The sequence below is a fragment of the Callorhinchus milii genome, unplaced genomic scaffold, assembly GCF_018977255.1.
Source record: "Callorhinchus milii isolate IMCB2004 unplaced genomic scaffold, IMCB_Cmil_1.0 Scaffold2, whole genome shotgun sequence".
NCBI classification, from domain to species: Eukaryota; Metazoa; Chordata; class Chondrichthyes; order Chimaeriformes; family Callorhinchidae; genus Callorhinchus; species Callorhinchus milii.
The window spans coordinates 32,648,812-32,667,824 of NW_024704743.1; the positions used below are offsets into that span (position 1 = coordinate 32,648,812).

The window sequence follows — 19,013 nt, forward strand, 5'->3', positions numbered from 1 at the left end:
TATTTTATAATTGTGCACCTCTTTCCCTTCTGCACCGAATTCCCACTCTCAACAAATTCCTTAACAGAATTCTCACTCTGCCACTTCAATCAGTTCCCTCCTCGTGCTGCTGTGCTCTTTGCTCTTCTATAGATACACAAGTAGCTTTTAAGCTGCTTTTCCTCTTCCATCATTTTTTCAATTGTTTTTGTTTTCTCATAAGCAAAGACCCAGATGGAATATAAACTTACGTGGACTAGTTGGCCTGTTTCCAGGCTGTACATTCTTTCTGGATCATAAGTATCTTTGTTCAGCGGCTGAACCTATTTGCATTTGGAACAGATATACTCCAGGATAAAATTTTCTTCCCCGAACATAAGAACTAAATGTGTATATTTCACATTTTTCACACAAGAGCCTTTTTCTTATTCTCAAAATGTCTAATTTTTTCTAATTCTCCCTCTTTATTTCTAAGTAAGTTTCTCTTCAGCTGTTTTTAACACCTCATTTTGACGACTTCTTGTTGATATATTAGTTTCGTCACTGTTTTATCTCATACTGGAACAAGGAAACTAAAATCTAAAAAGGCTCAGACTTTTTTCAAATGATTTCCAAGTAACTAAGTTATGTAGTCCTGTAGCTTAGTGGTTAGAGTACTTGCCTCGCAAGCGAGAGGACCTGGCTTTGATTCCCTGGGAGGGCAAAACATTGGACAAGTCTCCTTACTCCACATGCCTCTGTTTACCTAGTAGTAAATAGGAACCCAGTTGTTAGTCGATTGGCAGACTGATTTTTTGGAGGTAATAATCCCTTTAAAAAAATTTAGTCACTCAATCCATGACTGTTCATGGGACAATGCTGTACGTAATTGGCTGCCGCGTTTTGCCCACAAAATATACAGTCAATTCACTTTACAGTAGATTCTGTGAAGCGCTTTGAGACGTCTCAAAGTCATGATAAGGCGCTATGTCGAATGTAAGGATTCTTACTATTATTATATCTAAACCCTTAAACTAGACACTCTTCAAAACCCAACGCTGTTTTGAAACAGACACGTGCACACAAAGACAATGTGTAAATAAAAAACCTTTATTGTAAAACAAATTTAAGTAATTTCATTACAAGTCCAATTCCTACCAATGTAGGAATTTAAATGTTTAAATTATGCATATTGTGTCTAAACTTCCTTTCAAAAATTTAATTCCAACTTGTAGAATAATAACCACATTTTGGTTCATAATTATAGTGCATGTGTTGAATTTTCTTTTACATATATTGTCCCAGTAGTGTCAAAACATGAAGAGTATACAACAGGATTTGGAGATACTCAATCCCGCCAATAGTTGGATGTGAGTCTCCAACCTGGGGAATCTCTGCTCCTACCTGGGAATCTCCTCTCCTGATCTACGGAATCTCCACTTCAATGTGATCTCCTTCCAGGGCATTTGAAGCAGTGTTCCCAAGGTTGGGGGTGACTCACATCTTGTTACTGGCAGGACTCACTATTAACGAATCCTTTTTAAGTCCTATTTCAAATGCAACTTTTTTTACAGTATATTTTATGAAGCACTTTGAGACATCTAGAAGACGTGATAAAGCGCTATATCCAATACAAATATTATTAATAATATTAAAAATAATCCCTCCAAAACAAAACAATAATAAATTATTATTTCTCCACTCGGCAAAATCTGTCTCCGGCATCAATAACTTTGTTTTTAACTCCACATACTTCCTTCAGGTTAAAAGTATATTGCCTTTGGAATATGGACATGTCTTAACCATGCCTGCTCTTTATACGACATGTGGTGGACCCCATTAGCAAGCAGGAATGCCCATTGCTTTACTTGCCCGCTGTCATTTGCTTCACTCATTGATGTACAAGCTGTATAAAGAACTCTATTTACCTGCTGTGGGTTAGGATTGGAATTCTGTTCCCTTTTTTATAATTAAACAGCATTTTCACTTGTGCATAGAAACTAGAACTATTTTGCAACAATTCTACACAATTCCACAATCATTGATCCCTGGTATCTAAAGTTGTTTAAGATGGCAAATATTTGCAATCAAAACAAACATCCACAATTAGCCACATAAATCCTTTTGTTCCACATTAGAAATATTGTTCATGTCATGATAAGTATGGTGCTTTTTTGTAAAATGTAACATTGAAAGTGTTTGTTGAGTGGTTGTTATGCAATGATGCTTGTAAGGAGAAACTGGTAAAATATGTTGACAAATATTTGTGAATGAGTCAACTGCATGAAATGTCATTCATCCATCCTATTGTGACTCAAACCATCACATGTAATAGAAGGGAATGATCCAAAGATTCGCTGATGGATCATAATTCTCCACATGATGCGTTTCCATCTGAACTGAGCCAATTATAAGCAGAAAAGGGCAGTCAAGTCTGCTCAGACTGGCACTTGTCATTTTCATCTTGATCTTGCGTTGGCAGCAAAACCGTAACCTCCTTGTCCTGTTGAATCAGGAACCAGCAATCCATTTCCTATTTGAATCTTTAAGTGCTTTGGCATACTTTGTAACCAAATCGTTTCTCAGGTGGGATGTCAGCCAAACCTAACACAGACGAGCTGGATGATTGTATTGGGAAGATGGTAGAGTTGGTATTCTGGAAGGATGAGACCAAATGGACCAAAGGGCCTTCTTTATCCGAACCCATCTTGTGACCTTGTGAATGCCACACAATCAGGGACTATTTCTTGATCTACATCCAGCAAACAGTTTCTTTGGCCTAACTCTCCTCAGATTCTGCACAAAGATCGCTTGACATTCAACTTACCATCTTTTATTTAACTGGTCACAAAAGTATAAAACAATTTCAGTTAAGAAATCGAATCACAAAAATTTTTTTTTTTGCTTATTTCCTTCCGCTGCCACATTGTGACATGTGGTATGTCAAATAAATGCACTAGATACTGCAGTCGTTCCTTTCACTACCAAAGAAACAAATGTTCTTTTTGATGTGCCATTCTTCCCGAGGGGGTACTTTGGATTGAGATAGCATCTTTGGCCTTAACCACCATTCCATGCACTGTGCTGCCAAGGGGTATTTATTCACTTCAAATTTATTTGCAAATAAGCTGTCTTTCTGGGCCAGCCACTGCAAGTCTCCCAACCCATATACACAGATGCTGCGAACGTAGTGACCTAAAAGTATTGGAAGAAACAAAGCAAGAGTTTTAGTAAGTTCACAACAATCGCCACTGCTGTAACGTCACAAATAGAGGTCTTTATGTCCAGAAGAATAGAGTACAAAAGTAGGGATTTGAAGCCTCTCTCGGCAATTAAAGAAAGGACAGGTTGGGGTAATAGTAATAATAATCCTTGCATTTTATATAGTGCCTTATCATGTCTACGAGACGTTTCAAAGCACTTCACAGAATACAATGTAAAGTGACAATTACATGGGTGCTCAGCAGTCCTCACTTAAGTAACTATTCTTCATGTGCAACTATAGATCAGGAGCAGGAACTCACGCTGATGGTGAAGCATTGACAATGCTTCTTCATTGTAACCTTATTTCTGCAAAGAGCAAGTTTGGAAATGCACTAAAAGTCTTTAATTAATAAACTATAAACAAAAATAATTACAAGAGAAAGGAGAGTAGTGTTTGAATTTACCTTTGCAACCATTGTGATATTTTTTCGCCTGGTCCACCCATTTGATTGACCTTATGCTGCCTTCCCACTCTGCATTCGGATCTGCTCCAGGCGCATCTGTGTGTTTTAAAAGAAAGTACAACATCAACTTCTATGTTGGAAAACAGCGTTTTTTATTCCTCTTCTGTAAAAATGCACAATATTCCCACTTGAATCCATATTTGCCATATCCATTTGTAAACAAATTCTGAAATAAATTCAGTGCACATCCCTAAAATCCCACTAGGTTGGAAAAAATAATAAATTACAACAATCTCTGAATTTGATTTTGCATCTGTCTCAAAGCGGTATACAGAAAATTGCTATTAAATGTAATTAATGATTGTGTATTTGTAACCAAACCATAACAAGATACATAAACAGCCATGAAGAGATTGAATAATTTATCCAGAGAATTGTTGGCCTGCATACCCAGAAAAACTCCCATCTCATTTTGAATAGTGCCATAGAATCTTCAACATCCACCTAAACAGGCAGGGGTGGGCAGGTGTGTGTGTGTGTGTGGTGTGTGTGTGTGTGAAGGTGGGTGGGTGGGTGGAGTGGCTGTGTGTGTGTGAGGGCGGATGGGTGGAGTGGCTGCGTGTGTGGGGAGGGGGGAGTGACCCCTCAGGCCGCTGAATCTCTTGTTCATGCCTTTATCACCTCCAGGCTCGACTATGCAAAAGCCCTGCTGGTCGGCTTTCCCAACTCCTCCCTCCACAGGTTGCAGGTAATCCAGAACTCTGCAGCCCGTGTCCTCTCCCGCACCAAACTCCGTGACCCCATCTCCCCCAATCTCGCCTGACTCCATTGGCTCCCTATCCTTCAGAGGATCCAGTTCAAAATCCTGGTCCTCACCTACAAAGCCCTCAATGGTCTCGCCCCACCCTATCTCTGTGACCTCCTCACCCCCTACCAACCCGCCCGATGCCTCCGCTCAGCCGGCTCTGGCCTGCTCCACATGCCCCGATCACCAGCCCCACCTTTGGCAGGAGAGCCTTCAGCCATTCTGCCTCAAACCTCTGAAACTCCACCCCCCAATCACTCCACCTCGCCCCCTCCTTAGCCTCCTTCAAGTCCCGCCTCGAGACCCTCCTCTTCGACCATGCCATTGGTCACACCCCTTTCCCTCTCCTCCCCTGACCCCAGCTTGGGTCTGAAATGCTGTACACTATCCAGCGCCTTGGGACGTCCTCCCGATGTGAAAGGCGCTATACAAATGCAATCTTGTTGTTGTTGTTGTATTAACCTTGACAGAGGCCGGTGCATGTGCCTTTCTCTCTAAAGCAGGGATGGGCAATTATTTTGGCTGGCGGGCCACTTCACGAGTTTTGGTAAGCTCCTCGGGCCACACACTTAACATAGATGCAAATGCTTAATAATCGCTCAAAATCAAATCTTACACTTGAACATGCATAAAATAAAGTCTATCACCTTTATCACCTCAAGGCTGGACTATGGGAACTCTCTCCTCGTCGGCCTTCCTGGCACCTCCCTCCACAAGCTGCAGGTCATTCAGAACTCTGCAGCTCGTGTACTGTCCCGCACCAGGCTTCGGGACCCCATCACTCCCACCCTCGCTCGCCTCCACTGGCTCCCCATCCCCCAGAGGATCGAATTCAAGATCCTCATCCTCACCTACAAGGCCATTCACGGCCTTGCTCCCTCCTACCTCTCCGACCTACTATCCCCCTACTTACCTGCCCGTACCGTCAGTTCCTCTGGCTCCGGTCGGCTCCACATCCCCCGCCCCAACCGCCCTACCATTGGTGGCCGGGCCTTCAGCCTCGAGGCTCTGGAACTCTATCCCCAAGTGCTTTCGCCTTGCCTCCTCCTTTTCCTCCTTCAAGGCTGGTCTCAAGACCTTTCTCTTTGACCGTGCCTTCAGCTCCCCTCTCGACTCTCTACCCCCTCCTCGCTCCCTCCCTTCCCTCCCCTCACCCTGATCATTTCCCCCCAATGCTCGGTCCTGACCCAACTGTACAGCGCCTTGGGACGTCCTCCCGACGTGAAAGGCGCTCTATAAATGGAATCTTGTTGTTGTTGTTGTCTATATAATTGACATTCATTAAAATTAGGTTAAATAAAAACAACTCATTGAGCAGACATTTATTTGATACTTATTCATGTATTCACATATTGATGAGAATGTGAGAAGCTCACTCAATGGGAAGAATGAAAGCGCTGATGTGCGTTAACCAGACAACTGAAGTCAGGCATCGTCTCCGCTGTTGCAATGCGGAGTGGTGCTGCAAGGTGGTCATCAGTCATCACAGAAAATGTCTCCTCGCATAAGTATGTTGATCCAAACAGCAAAGCATCTTCCAGGCATGAGCCTTTATTTTTTGAAAGGTATATTCATTAAGAGAGGCACAAAAACTGGGAAGCAACACTGATTTGAATTGCTCTGCAAGCAATGGATCACACTGCAGGTCAATAAGCTCGAGTTGGAGGTCAAATGGGGCATTGTCAACATCAAATGAGAAAGATGAAGAGACCAAAGACAGGTCATTTTCAATCAAATTGAAATCCTAGAATCGGCGAGAAAATTCGGCATGAAAGTCAAGCAGTGACAAAGTATACTTTTTAAGGCTTTGATCACAAACAGTAATCTGCTGCAAACTTGGAAAGTGGGTGAACTGCCTGTTTCTTATCTGACTCGATAAAAGAAATAAAATGGGCTATGTCTTTGACATCACAACTCTCATCGAGTGCCAGTGAAAAACATGCAAAATTGCTTACTTTATTTTGTACTGCAGAAACCGGTTCTCAGAGATATCTCCGATACATCTCACAATAGTTTGCCTTGGCAAGCTAGTGGTCTCAAACTGTTTTTTCTTATCTGGGCGTAAAATCGAGGCAGAGTCAACCATACATTGGTCTATAAATACTCCTTCAGAGGATAGTTTGCTGTTCTTGGCAATTTTGTGTGCAATCACGTAACTCACTCTTGTAATCTCATCCTAGGACACAAATTGTTTTATGGAAATGCTTTGCTCTTTTTGCATTTGAAGAACCATCTCATCAGCTTTCTTTCCTTTCTCTTTGGCCAGAAACGTTCTTATATTTGCAAGCATGTTTGCTCTCAAATTGTGATTCAAGTTGTAGTCTTTGAGCACTCCCACACTTTCTTTGCAAATTAAGCACACAGCTTTTCCACCCACAATGGTACAAAAATATGTAGAAGTCCATTCTTTGTTGAATATTTGGCCTTCAGCGTCCACTTTCCGCTTCTTTGATAAACTCATTTCGAATTAACGTCCTCTTCAGTGAAAAGTACTGCCGCGGTTGCCGCACACGTGTTTGAAAATTTGCCGATCGGTACATTTCTGACGTCAGCCTGATTCAACATTTAAGGGAGCGTGCGCACAACTAAGCAGTGCGATTGGCTGATGTTCCCCGTCAGATTCAAATGCAAAATTTGTGGAGAAAAAAATTAATGACCTTAGCAATTAAAAATCAATACTGTGACAAAAGTAAGAAATGTAAGCGACGCATTTAAAACTGACCCTTTCTGGGACTGAACAAACTATAATTTTTTCTATTGCTAGACACAATGACGGGCTGGATAGAATAATTTGGCAGGCTGGATATGGCCCACCCCCGGTTTAAAGTGTCATCTACTTAGTCAGCTTGGCTCACTTGGCTACCCCACATGTTCAGAAAAATGAATTGCATGCTGTAGCTCATGGCACTACAGCGCTCTTGCTTTTGCTCGCAGTCTAGCACACAACACTGAGCTGTCTCTCTTGGGCATAGAGCCATGGGAAGAATCTTAAACACAGCCCCTTTTGGTTATCTCTGAAATGCCAGAGACCTGAGAGCAGATTGGCTGTTTGCGGGACTTTACTGGGCACACTTCACGTTTGTTTATACACACACTCACTACACTAACAACAATTTCCTGTGAAGCAATTTGAGGAGGGTGCCTAACTCTAAATTAATCCTTAGTTCAGGATGTGTTTACTGCGAGAAACCTTAGGCAAGTTTCCTTACTCCCCAGGTCTTCGTTTACCTAGCAGTAAGTAGGAATCTGGTTGTTAAAAGATTGGTGGATTGCTTTCTGGTAATATTCCTTCCATCCCCCAAAAAGTCAAATGCAAGGATTATTGTTATTGCATTTGACATCCAGGACTTGATGTCTGACAGACAATCCTTCAGGACAGCAGTGGTCCTGGAGTTGACTGGCAGAGAGATAGAGTTGGGTATCATCCTCATACATGTGAAGTTAACCCCATGTCTGTGGATGATATCATCAAGTGTAAATATGAAAGAGGAGAGGACCAAGGACAAAGACCTGAGGCCAGGTGATGGTGTGAGGGCTGGAGGAGAAGCCGTTACTGGATGCAAAGTGGAGATGGTGGGAAAGGTAAGAGTGAAACCAGGCAAAGCCAGAACTATGGAGGTGGAGCTGAGAGAAGAATAGAGTGGTCGACAGTGTTGAAGGTGGCAAAAAAATCGAGAAGGATGAGAAGAGACCCCTGGTCTCAGATGGGCAGAATGTCATTTGTGACTGAGGAAATCTGAGTATTTGAGAAAAACATGACATATCCATCATTTGAAAATGAATTCAGACCGTTTAAGATTCAGTTTCGGTTTATCTAGATGTAAAGCCACAACTTCCTCCTTATGTACTTGCAAAATTTATTTTGAAACTTCAGAGTGGAAAATACAGTTCAGGGTATCGTAATTTTCACTGGTAATTGCACTCATATCACCTACTGCATATTGTACACCATAATGTGCCTGTCACTTATAATCTCACAGATTAGATCCAGCTGCTGTAATGCCAACTCCTCAGACTGTTTCAGTTCATGAGTGTCAATGATCTCAAGCTCCATGCTTAGTAGCACAATGACCTTTTACTTTTGACTATCCTCCTTCAGGGGCAGGCAGCGGGGTCTCCTTGGAGTTGAACTGGCTTCAAGGTGACATGCCTGGCAATGGAATGTCGGAAATGGAGCCAGCCCTCTTTGCTGTCTCTGTAGTCCGGTTCCTGGGTCAGGCAGATGGATCACTCGGGGCAGGGCGTCATCCCACTCAGCTCCTGTTACCTCTGCAAGCCAAAGCCCTAACAGGTAGGGTGGTCCTAGCTGGAAAGCTTGCCAGACACAATATCAATGACAACCTATGCAGTTTTAGTTGGTTAGACTCCAGCAGTACTGCAACGCACACTATGGGGTCCCCAAGCCTTAGCTCTTGCCAACCTGTGTCTAATACTTTCCAGGATTAGGTAAGCAGGATGCATCCATTCCAAAAATCTGACTGGAGTTTCCAAGTGTAGACTGGATGCATGGAAATCTCAGTTTGGTTTGGATATTCTTAAGCATGGTGATGGGTTTCCGCATGTGTCAGACACCTGGCTGCCCCCCAAAAACTTTGTTTGCCAATGAGGGAGCTATTACCCCGCCCCACCAGCCCACATCCCATGGCACAGAATGAACAAACAGAGCCTGACTTGACCCTCGGGGCGAGCAATCAGGTCAGAGTGGAGGCGGAGCCTGGGCCTAGCGATCAGCATAAAAGGAGCGGCGGAGGTAAGCACTTGGTCACTCGGGGAGAGTAATCAGGTCAGAGTGGAGGCGGAGGCAAGCTATCCTGAACTGAAAAAAAGAAAAAGTGACGTAGGTGTGACGTCATTTTTTTCAACAGCAGAATCAGGGACAAACATCGATAAACTGTCAGAAACTACAACACTGATAGCAAATTAAAGCCAAAAAAAAATAAATATTGAAAACAACGTGTGAGAAGATGATGTGGCAAGTGAAATGCGAGGACTGTGACATGTGGGAGTTAATGGAGGGTGCCCTGAGCCCGAGCGACTTCATCTGCAGCAAGCGTCTGAAACTCAGGAACCTAGGAACCTCCAGCTGAGGGTAGCTGAGCTGGAAGCCGAGGTGCAGACACTGCGCACCATCAGGGACAGTGAGAGGTTCTTGGACAGTATGTTGGAGGAAATCATCACTCCCCTGAGGCTCGGGAGATGCTTGCATCCAGTTAATGCTCAGTGACAGGATGTTTTCATCAGTCCTGGAGATAATGGGACCCCTGAGAGAGGGGTGATCGAGCCTTGGTCTTCAAACTTGATCAACGGATGTGAGTATTTGATGGACCAGACACCTCAAGAAGCAGTCAGCCCACCCCACACACCGAGGGTTCAGACGGAAAATGACTGGGTGACTGTCCAGCATGGTAGGAAGAGGGGACGGGCTAGGCAGAATGCCCCCAATAGTGTAGCACTCTCAAACCGGTACTCTGTACTGAACATTGAGAGTGTGGATATCTCCAGGGAGGACAGTATAAACCAATTGATGGAACAGGGGGACATAGGTAACAGGAGTAATGCTGTTGTCATAGGGAATACAACAGTGAGAGAGGTATAGACCGACGTTTTTGTAACAGAAGACGGGGGTCAAGGATGGTATGTTGCCTCCCTATGCAACAGTTTTAGACATCGTAGAAAGGGTGGATAAAATTCTTCAGGGGGAAGGAGAACATCCAGAAGTGGTGGTCCAGGTTGGGATCCATGATATTGGTAAAAAAAGGGCTGAGACTCTACAGGGTGAATATCAAAAGCTGGGGAAAATACTAAAGAATCGAACATTCAAGGTGGCGATCTCAGGATTGCTCCCTGTGCCTCGGGCAAATAAGTACCAGAATGGCAGGATCAAGCCTATGAATGCTCGGCTGGAGAAATGGTCCAGAAAAGAGGGCTTCAAGTTTCTGGATCATTGGGACCATTTCTGGAGCAGGTGGGACCTGTATCATATGGATGGGTTGCACCTAAACAGGGCTGGGGCGAATGTGCTTGCAGACAGGCTAACTAATGCTGTTGGGAAGGGTTTAAACTAGTTTTGAGGGGGGAAGGGAATGCAAAAAACGAAGAGCTAGAAAATGGAGAAATAAAACAGGGGGGAAGTGCAGAACAGGTCAAGTCGGTCGTGGAGTGCATGTGCTTAAATGCACGGAGTTTAGCAAACAAGATTGGTGAGCTGCAGGCTCAAGTGGTCATAGGGGGATACAATGTAGTAGCAGTAACAGAGACTTGGCTCAAGCAAGGACATGAATGAGAGCTGAATATTCCTGGCTACAATGTATTCAGGAGAGATAGGGAAGGAAAGAAAGGAGGGGATGTGGCAATGTTAGTCAAAGATACGGTTATAGCTGTGGAAAGGGTCGAGGTGCTGGAGGGCCCCAAAACGGAATCTATCTGGTTAGAGTTAAGGAACAAAAAAGGAGCTGTTACGCTGGTAGGGGTATACTATAGACCACCAAATAGTGGGAAGGAAATAGATGAGCAGATCTGCAGGCAGATCTCAGACAGATGCAAGGCCAATAGAGTCATGATAATGGGGGACTTTAATTATCTCAACATAGACTGGCAAAACAACAGTGCCAAGGGCAAGGAGGGGGAAATACTCCTAAAATGCATACAGGACAACTTTCTTGATCAGTACGTTTTCAGCCCAACAAGGAAGGAACCAGTGCTAGATCTAGATCTGGGGAATAAAGTAGGACAAGTGGAGCAGGTTTTAGTGGAAAGATTGGCAGGTAAAACAACTAAAGAGCAGTGGTAAGTCTTCAAGGATGAAATAGCTCGGGGACAAAACAAATACATTCCCACAAAAGGGAAAAGTATGGCTTCCAAACCTCCGTGGATGACGAAGGTAATTGTATCTAAAATGAAGCAGAAAAAGGAGGCGTATGACAAATGTCAAACCCAAGGTACAGAAGACAACCAAATCGAATACAGGAAGTGCAGAAGGAAATAAGGAAGCTTATTAGGAAATAAGGAAATAAAAGCTAAAAGATTTTTCGAAAAAAGGGTAGTGGGTAACATTAAAGGGAATTCTAAAATATTTTACAAACATATCAAGGAAAAAATGTTAGTCAAAGGTAGGGTGGGGCCAATTAAGGACCAAGGGGGAAATCTTATTGCGGAGGCAGAGAGCATAGCTGATATGCTGAATGAGTACTTTGCATCTGTCTTCACAAAAGAAGTGGATGCACCAAATGCCGCAGTATCGGAGGAGAGGGTAGAGGAAATGGATAGGATAAGTATAAACAAAGAAGAAGTACTGAAAAGGTTGACTGCGCTGAAGGTAGATAAGTCGCCCGGTCCGGACGGAATGTAACCAAGGTTACTATGGGAAGCACAAGAACAAATAGCGGAGGTTTTGGCTACAATTTTCCAATCTTCATTGGACACAGGAGTGGTGCCAGAGGACTGGAGAGTGGCCAATGTGACTCCCCTGTACAAAAAGGGACAGAAGGACAAACCTGGGAACTACAGGCCAGTCAGCCTAACATCAGTAGTGGGGAAACTCCTGGAGACTATAATCCGGGACAGAATAAATCTTCACTTAGAAGAATATGGGTTAATTAGGGACAGCCAGCACGGATTTGTTAAAGGCAGATCTTGTCTAACAAATCTAATAGAATTTTTCGATGAGGTAACGGAGAGGGTGGATGAAGTAGTGCAGTTGATGTAGTTTATATAGACTTTCAAAAGGCATTTGACAAAGTGACACATGAAAGACTTGTAAGAAAGATAGAAGCCCATGGTATAAAAGAGACAGTGGCAGCGTGGATCCAAAACTGTCTGGGAGACAGAAAGCAGAGATCTGTGGTGAATGGCTGCTTTTCTGACTGGAGGTAAGTGTACAGTGGTGTCCCCCAAGGATCGGTATTAGGACCACTGCTCTTCTTAATATACATAAATGATCTGGACTTGGGTATAGCAAGCACCATTTCCAAGTTTGCGGACGACACAAAGTTAGGTAGGGTGATAAACAGTGAGGATAGGAGTCAACTGCAAGAAGACATAGACAGAATGGTAAAATGGGCAGACACATGGCAGATGAGTTTCAATGTAGAGAAATGCGAAGTAATGCATTTTGGTAGAAAGAATGAGGGGAGGCAATATAGGCTGGTAATACAATCTTAAGGGGTGTAAAAGAACAGAGAGACCTGGGGGTGCAGCTAAATGAATCCTTGAAGGTGGCAGGACAGGTAGATAAGACTGTATAAAGGGCAAATGGGATTTCAGGCTTTATAAATAGGGGCATAGAGTACAAGAGTCAGGAGGTTATGATTAACCTATATGAAACACTGGTTAGGCCTCAGTTAGAATATTGTGTCCAGTTCTGGGCACCACACTGTAGGAAGGATGTTAAGGCATTGGAAAGGGTGCAGAGGAGATTTACGAGGATGGTACCAGGAATGAGGGACCTTGATTATGAGGAAAGGCTGGAGAGGCCGGGATTATTCTCATTGGAGCAGAGAAGGCTACGAGGAGACCTAATAGAGGTCTTCAAAATCATGAGGGGATTTGATAGGTTAGAAAGGGAAAAACTGTTTTCACTGGTGGGTGTGTCGGTGACTCGAGGTCACAGATTTAAAACAGTTTCTAAAAGAAGCAGAGGGGAGGTGAGAAGACATTTTTTCATGCAGCGAGTTGTTCGAATCTGGAACTGATTGCCTGAAAGGGTGGTCAAGGCCGATTCGATAACTAGTTTTTAAAAACGTGGTGGACAGGTATTTGAGGAGGACGGGTTTGTAGGGTTATGGAAAAAGGGCTGGGGAGTGGGATTGACATTAATTGCTCTATTCAAAGAGCCGGCACAGACTCGATGGGCCGAATGGCCTCTTTTTGTGCTGTACAATTCTATGATTCTATGACCCTACTCAGAATGGGGGGTGGAGCTTGGCCAAACAATATTTATCTAAGATGTATTCTTCCTTTCTACCACTAATTATGATGGTACTTTCATTAAAAGCCACTGTTGCTTGACTGGAACTTTGACTCATTGCGGTAAGGAATCCACATTCAAGCTGATAAATGGCTACTGCGGAGTGTTTCTAAAGCAATCCAAACCCGCATTGAGAAATTTCCATGCAGGCCAGTTCCGCAGGCGAACCTTCTAAAAGTGGCCCAACCTAGGGAACTAAATATTGACTAACAATAATACTTTATTGTACTAATAATCCTTGATTTTGATATAGCACCATATCATGTCATTGAGATGTCTCAAAGCGCTTCACAGAATATACTGTAAAGTGAATTGGCTGTATATTTTGTGGGCGAAACGTGGCAGCCAATTGCGCACAGCAATGTCCCACAAACAGTCGTGGAAATGAGTGACTTATTTTATTAGTGACTATTAATTTAGGTTCAGGGCTCAGCCACACTGGAGGTTATTCACCTGAACACAAATGTAACTCTTCCCTTTCATGAGTTTGGTAGCCTTAGGCCAGTTTCCTACACAGAATTCACAGCCAGTAGTATAAAGTAACCACTTGTTGCAACAGTTTCTACATAATTACATCACAGAAACAGGCCATTTGACCTAACTAGTCAATGCTGTGTTTATACCCCACATGAGCCTGAATGCTGCTTCACATAAAAACCGAAGAGTTAACTCAGTATATTTCCTAAATCTTCAGGAGAGAGGGTGGCGGCTAAACTTCCAAAGCTATTGATAATTAAAAGCAGCCATCATCATCCCACCTTCAAAAAAACCTTCCCTTGATCCATCTCTGTTCTCAAACTATCGCCCCATCTCCAACCTTCCTTTTCTTTCCAAGATCCTGGAATGAATCGTTGCTTCCCAGTTTTCCTTTTTCCTCTCCCGGCACTCCCTCTATGAACCTCTCCAATATGGTTTCTGTGCTGCCCAAAGCGAAGAGATAACAACAACAACTTGTATTTACATAGCGCCCTTCACCCAGCGCATCTTGAAGCACTTAACAGAGGCGGTGGAGACCAGCAAGGAAGGCATTGGAATAGTTGAGGTGGGAGGTAACGACAGTGTGAATGAGGGTTTTGGCTGCGTTGGGGGTGAGGTACAGTCGGAGATGGGCAATGAGAAGGAGGTGGATGAAAGCGACCTCTGTTAGGGACCGGATGTAGGTAGGAAGGACAGCTGGGGGGTCAACCCGACATCTAGGTTTGGAACAGGTTCTGTAAGTCATTGGAGAGTCTGGAGAGGTTGAGGTCAGAGCTGCAGGAGAAAAGAAGTTGATGGGAGCCAAGGAGGGACATAGAGTAGGCGGGTGCCATATGGCTTCTGGTTTGTTGACGTTCAGCTGCAGGAAGTTTGACTCATCTAGGCCTTGATGTCTGACCAACAAGCTGGCAGGACATAAGCGGACCTGGAGTCACAGCTGGATGAGGAGAAGTAGATGTGGATGATGTCATACTCACATATGTGGAAGTTCACCCTGTGTCTGCAGATGACATTGCCAAAAGGGAATTAAGGAAAAGGAGGGGGCCAAGGATGGAGCCGTGGTGTACACCGCAGGTGCAGGGGTGGGAGGTAAAAAAAAAACGTTTGTGGAGACAAAGTGATGGTGGTTAATTAAGTAGGACTCAAACCAGGCGATTGTGGTCCCACTGAGGTAGATGAGGGAGGAGAGGCGGCGGAGGAGGATGGCATGGTCGACTGTGTCAAATGCATCAGAGAGGTCCAGGAGGACAAGAGGGCAGAGGAAGCCCCGGAAAGCGTCGACCTTAGTCAAAGTTATGAATGACATTCTCCTCATCCTTCTCAATCTTCTGCCATCTTCAACACTCTTGATCACTCTATTTTCCTTTACTATCTCTCCTTTCAGCTCCACCTTCATGGCCCTGTCCTTGCCTGGTTTTGCTCTTACCTTCACTCAATTCTATCTCTCTGCCTCCAGCCTTCGACTCCAGGAACACTGCTGTCCTGACTGAGTGTCCATCAGACATCAAGTCCAGGATGAGAGCCAATTTTCTTCAGTTGAATGTCGACAAAACCAAGGCCTTCCTGTTTGGCTGCCATCAGTGTCTTGTCATCTCAGCACTGACAGCATCACTTTTCATGGATGCACTCTTCACCTCACCTCTACAGAACCTCGGTGTTTTGTTCGACCCTCAACTGTCTTTTAAAACCTACATCTGTGCCATTACCTGTTCGTGTCCTCTCCCGCACAAAGCCTCATAAACCTATCGCCCCTATCCTTGCCCGGCTTCACTGGCTCCCCATCCCCCAGAGGACTCAGTTCAATATCCTTGTCCTCACCTTTAAAGCCCTCCATGGTCTTGCTCCTTTCTGTCTCTGAAACCTACTAAAACTTTACCAACCTGTCTGCCCTCTCCACTTGGCTGCCACTGGCCTGCTCTATATCCCTCCCTTACCCACTCACATCAGGATCAGGCCTTTAGCCTTTCTCAACCTCCTTCTGGAACTCCATCTAATAGCCTCTCCATCTCATCCCCTCCCTTGCCTCTTTCAAGGCCCATCTCAAAACCTTCGTCTTTGACCGTGCCTTCCGTCATCCTCCCACCTCCACCCCCCTTGCCCTCCACTGCTCTGGACTCCAACCCCCCAACTTGGGTGCAAACCTTTGACTGTTCAACGCCTTTGGATGTCCTCCCGACGTGAAAGGTGTCAGATCACTGCGATTTGTTAATTTTTATCGTTGCTGAAGGTAGGTTTGGATCCTACTTTTCAGCTGCGCGATAATTGTTCCTACCCACAACTCTGGAACCGATTGTTGCCTTTATTCACCGCACTATTGTGACAGTACAAAAGCACAGCTACAAACTGGCACAATTTGTGAAATGACCGACCATTGTGTTTTAAATTTTGATGTGGATGCTTTTTGTCAGACCATTGCATTCTGATCAGGAGCAGTCATTCTGTCAGTGCGTGAGTGTGGTGAAGAGGCCTGGCCGACATTCTGGGATCAATCAGAGGTCGAGGCTCAGAGCTCTGCCTTTTAACAATCTGTGAAGCTGCCCGCTTGTTTGCTCTTGGCTGACATTGCAGCTCTCCCTTCTGCAGCACTGTACCATGGTACACAACAAGAACATATTGCATTCGTATAGCATCGGGAGGATGTCACAAGGTGCAACCGATTCTTACGGACAATTAGCCTCTCGGTTACGAGACAAACTTGCATTCTCATCGAGTGCTTCCCCGTGACAGTGGGTAAGCATTTTCAGATTGAGTTCAGCGTCTAAAATTTTGTCCACAAAATATACAGTCAATTCACTTTACTGTATATTCTGTGACGCTCTTTGAGAAGTCCCAACAATGTGATAAGGCTCTATATAGTAATAAAAATTTGGTTACCCAATCCACATTTGTGGGACACTGCTGAGAGCAATTGGCTGCTGCGTTTCACCAACAAAATATATAGTCAATTCACTTTACTGTTTATTCTGTGAGAAGCTTTGAGACTTCTTGATGACGTGATAAGGCGCTATATCAAAGGCAAGGATTCTTATTGTTATGATATCAAATGCAAGGATTATTATTTTACAAAATGCTTAACACTACACCCGCTTGTCATGAGCGCTGACCTCAATCCGCTGTAGAAATGTGACACTGCAGTGATAGCGAAATGATGTACCTGCTATGCGATTTAACGTCACCCAATAATGTTCGTCGGGGCTGTAGGTATCTCTTGACCATCGAAGCAAGTCCTTGGCTCGTTGGTCCTTCAACACGAAATGAACAAACTCTGCGGTGAGGGCGTAATAGGCAGATCCAAAGTAGAGTTTGAGGCCGTGAGGGACTGCATCTCCCTTTTTGGTCCGGGTTTTGATGACATAAGCCTCCTGGGGCGAGATGTACTCCCTGTGGACATGCGCGGTCCTGTGCCTCATGTGGCTGGGCTGGAGGATGCCGGGGGTGATGTTCTTGTCTTTCCACTGGTTCTTGAGGGTTTGCACGATGTCGCGGTTGGTCTTGAGCGGGTAATCCTGGCCGCACAGGTTAATGACATACTTCCACCGGACGGGCGACACGATCAGGTCCTGCATGCAGTTCACGTCGGCCTGCAGCCGCGAGAAGCCACCGTACACGACCCGCTCCCACTTGGAGGCCAGGAAGACGTTGTCGAAGCAGCCGGCCAGCATCCTCACCCCTCGCTTGAACTCCCGAGACGTCTTGTTGTCCACGTGGATGCAGTACACGTTCTGGGGCATGTACAGCCCTCGGAAGAGCCATTCCAGGGTCTGCAGGTCCTTGTGGACGGTGAGGATGTACGCCAGCGGGAAGTCGGCCTCCTCCCGGGACAGGGGCTGCGTGATGTAGTGGTGCTCGTGCACCAGCCGCGAGCAGTTGAAGGGCCGGTCCGGGTCGAACGGGTCGAACGGGTCGGGCCGGTGCAGCTTCTGGCACTCGGCTCCGATCAGGGCGGCCGCGGGTTTGCCCTCGAACAGGGCGGCGCACAGCTCGCCCGGGTAGTCGCCGCACTTCGCACCGTCGAAGCTCCAGGGCCGGGGCCGGGGATCCCCGACTCGGCCGCTGATGTAGATGCACAGACAGATCGCGCTGCCCGTCACCGCGCACAGGAGCAGACCCAGTCTGGGGGGATTCATCAGGGTGGGGGGGGGAGGGGGGAGGGGGGGGGGGGGGGTCCGCCCTTCACCGGCTGCCCGGGCACCGGCCCCAACCTGTCTGCATGTTTCACACCCCCTCACACTCACTCACTCACTCACACACTCACTCACTCACTCACTCACACACCCACTCACTCACACCACTCACTCACTCACATCACTCACTCACTCACTCACTCACTCACCACTCACTCACCACTCACCACTCACTCACTCACTCACTCACTCACTCACACTCACTCACTCACTCACTCACACACTCACCCACTCACTCACTCACCCACTCACACACTCACACACTCACTCCTTCCTCTCGTAGACGCCGCGATACGAAATTGTGGATCGGAAACCGGGAGAGGAGCTACAACCATTGCATTCGCTCCTCCACCGCACCGTCTCACCCCCTCTGCACTCCTCCTCCTCTGTAAAAGCGATTGGCCGATCTCTCTTGGCTTTAAACCCCCCCCCTCCCCTCCCCCCCTCCCCCCCTCCCCCCCCAGTCTCCACCCTCTTTGTTTTTGCGCACGTTGTTGGGAGGCGACTCTACCGGTGAGATGACTGGTTTGACAGACCGTCAGGACACGACCAGAGGCTGGAGCAGGAACCCGGGCAGCACTCTGCCAATCGTGCAGCAGATACTAATCTTGAATGCCCCCCCCCAACCCCCCCCCCACCACCTCCCCCCCCACTTTCCTCATCCTGAATTGCAATTCATCAATCCCCCCCCAAAAAAACTGTCCCCCCCCCCCCCCCCCATCCCAGATTGAGGGACCTCTGCAAACCATTTTGCATCTGATTACTCTTTTTTTTTTGATGGGGGGGTGAAAGTTGATGGCTGTGTATCGCACTGGGTATCGATCGTCTGGATGCAACAGCAATAACACGTTACATTTGCACAGTGGCTTTCATGTCGGGAGGATGTTCCAAGGCGCTGGACGGCAAAGGGTGAGAGGCGGGAGGAGGACTGAAGGCACTTTCAAAGAGTGAGGGTC

General features: G+C 45.7%; 1 protein-coding gene across 1 annotated transcript; it reads right to left on the reverse strand.

Moving 5' to 3' along the window:
* Positions 1 to 1,052: 1,052 nt before the first annotated feature.
* gcnt7 (glucosaminyl (N-acetyl) transferase family member 7) lies at positions 1,053 to 18,000 on the reverse strand. The gene is made up of 3 exons (XM_007902664.2): positions 17,028 to 18,000; positions 3,627 to 3,722; positions 1,053 to 3,153 (listed from the first exon to the last, which is right to left on the reverse strand). Exons 1-3 carry the CDS (start codon positions 17,998 to 18,000, stop codon positions 2,915 to 2,917), a joined length of 1,308 nt encoding a protein of 435 aa, XP_007900855.2. The 3' UTR covers positions 1,053 to 2,914.
* Positions 18,001 to 19,013: the final 1,013 nt, after the last annotated feature.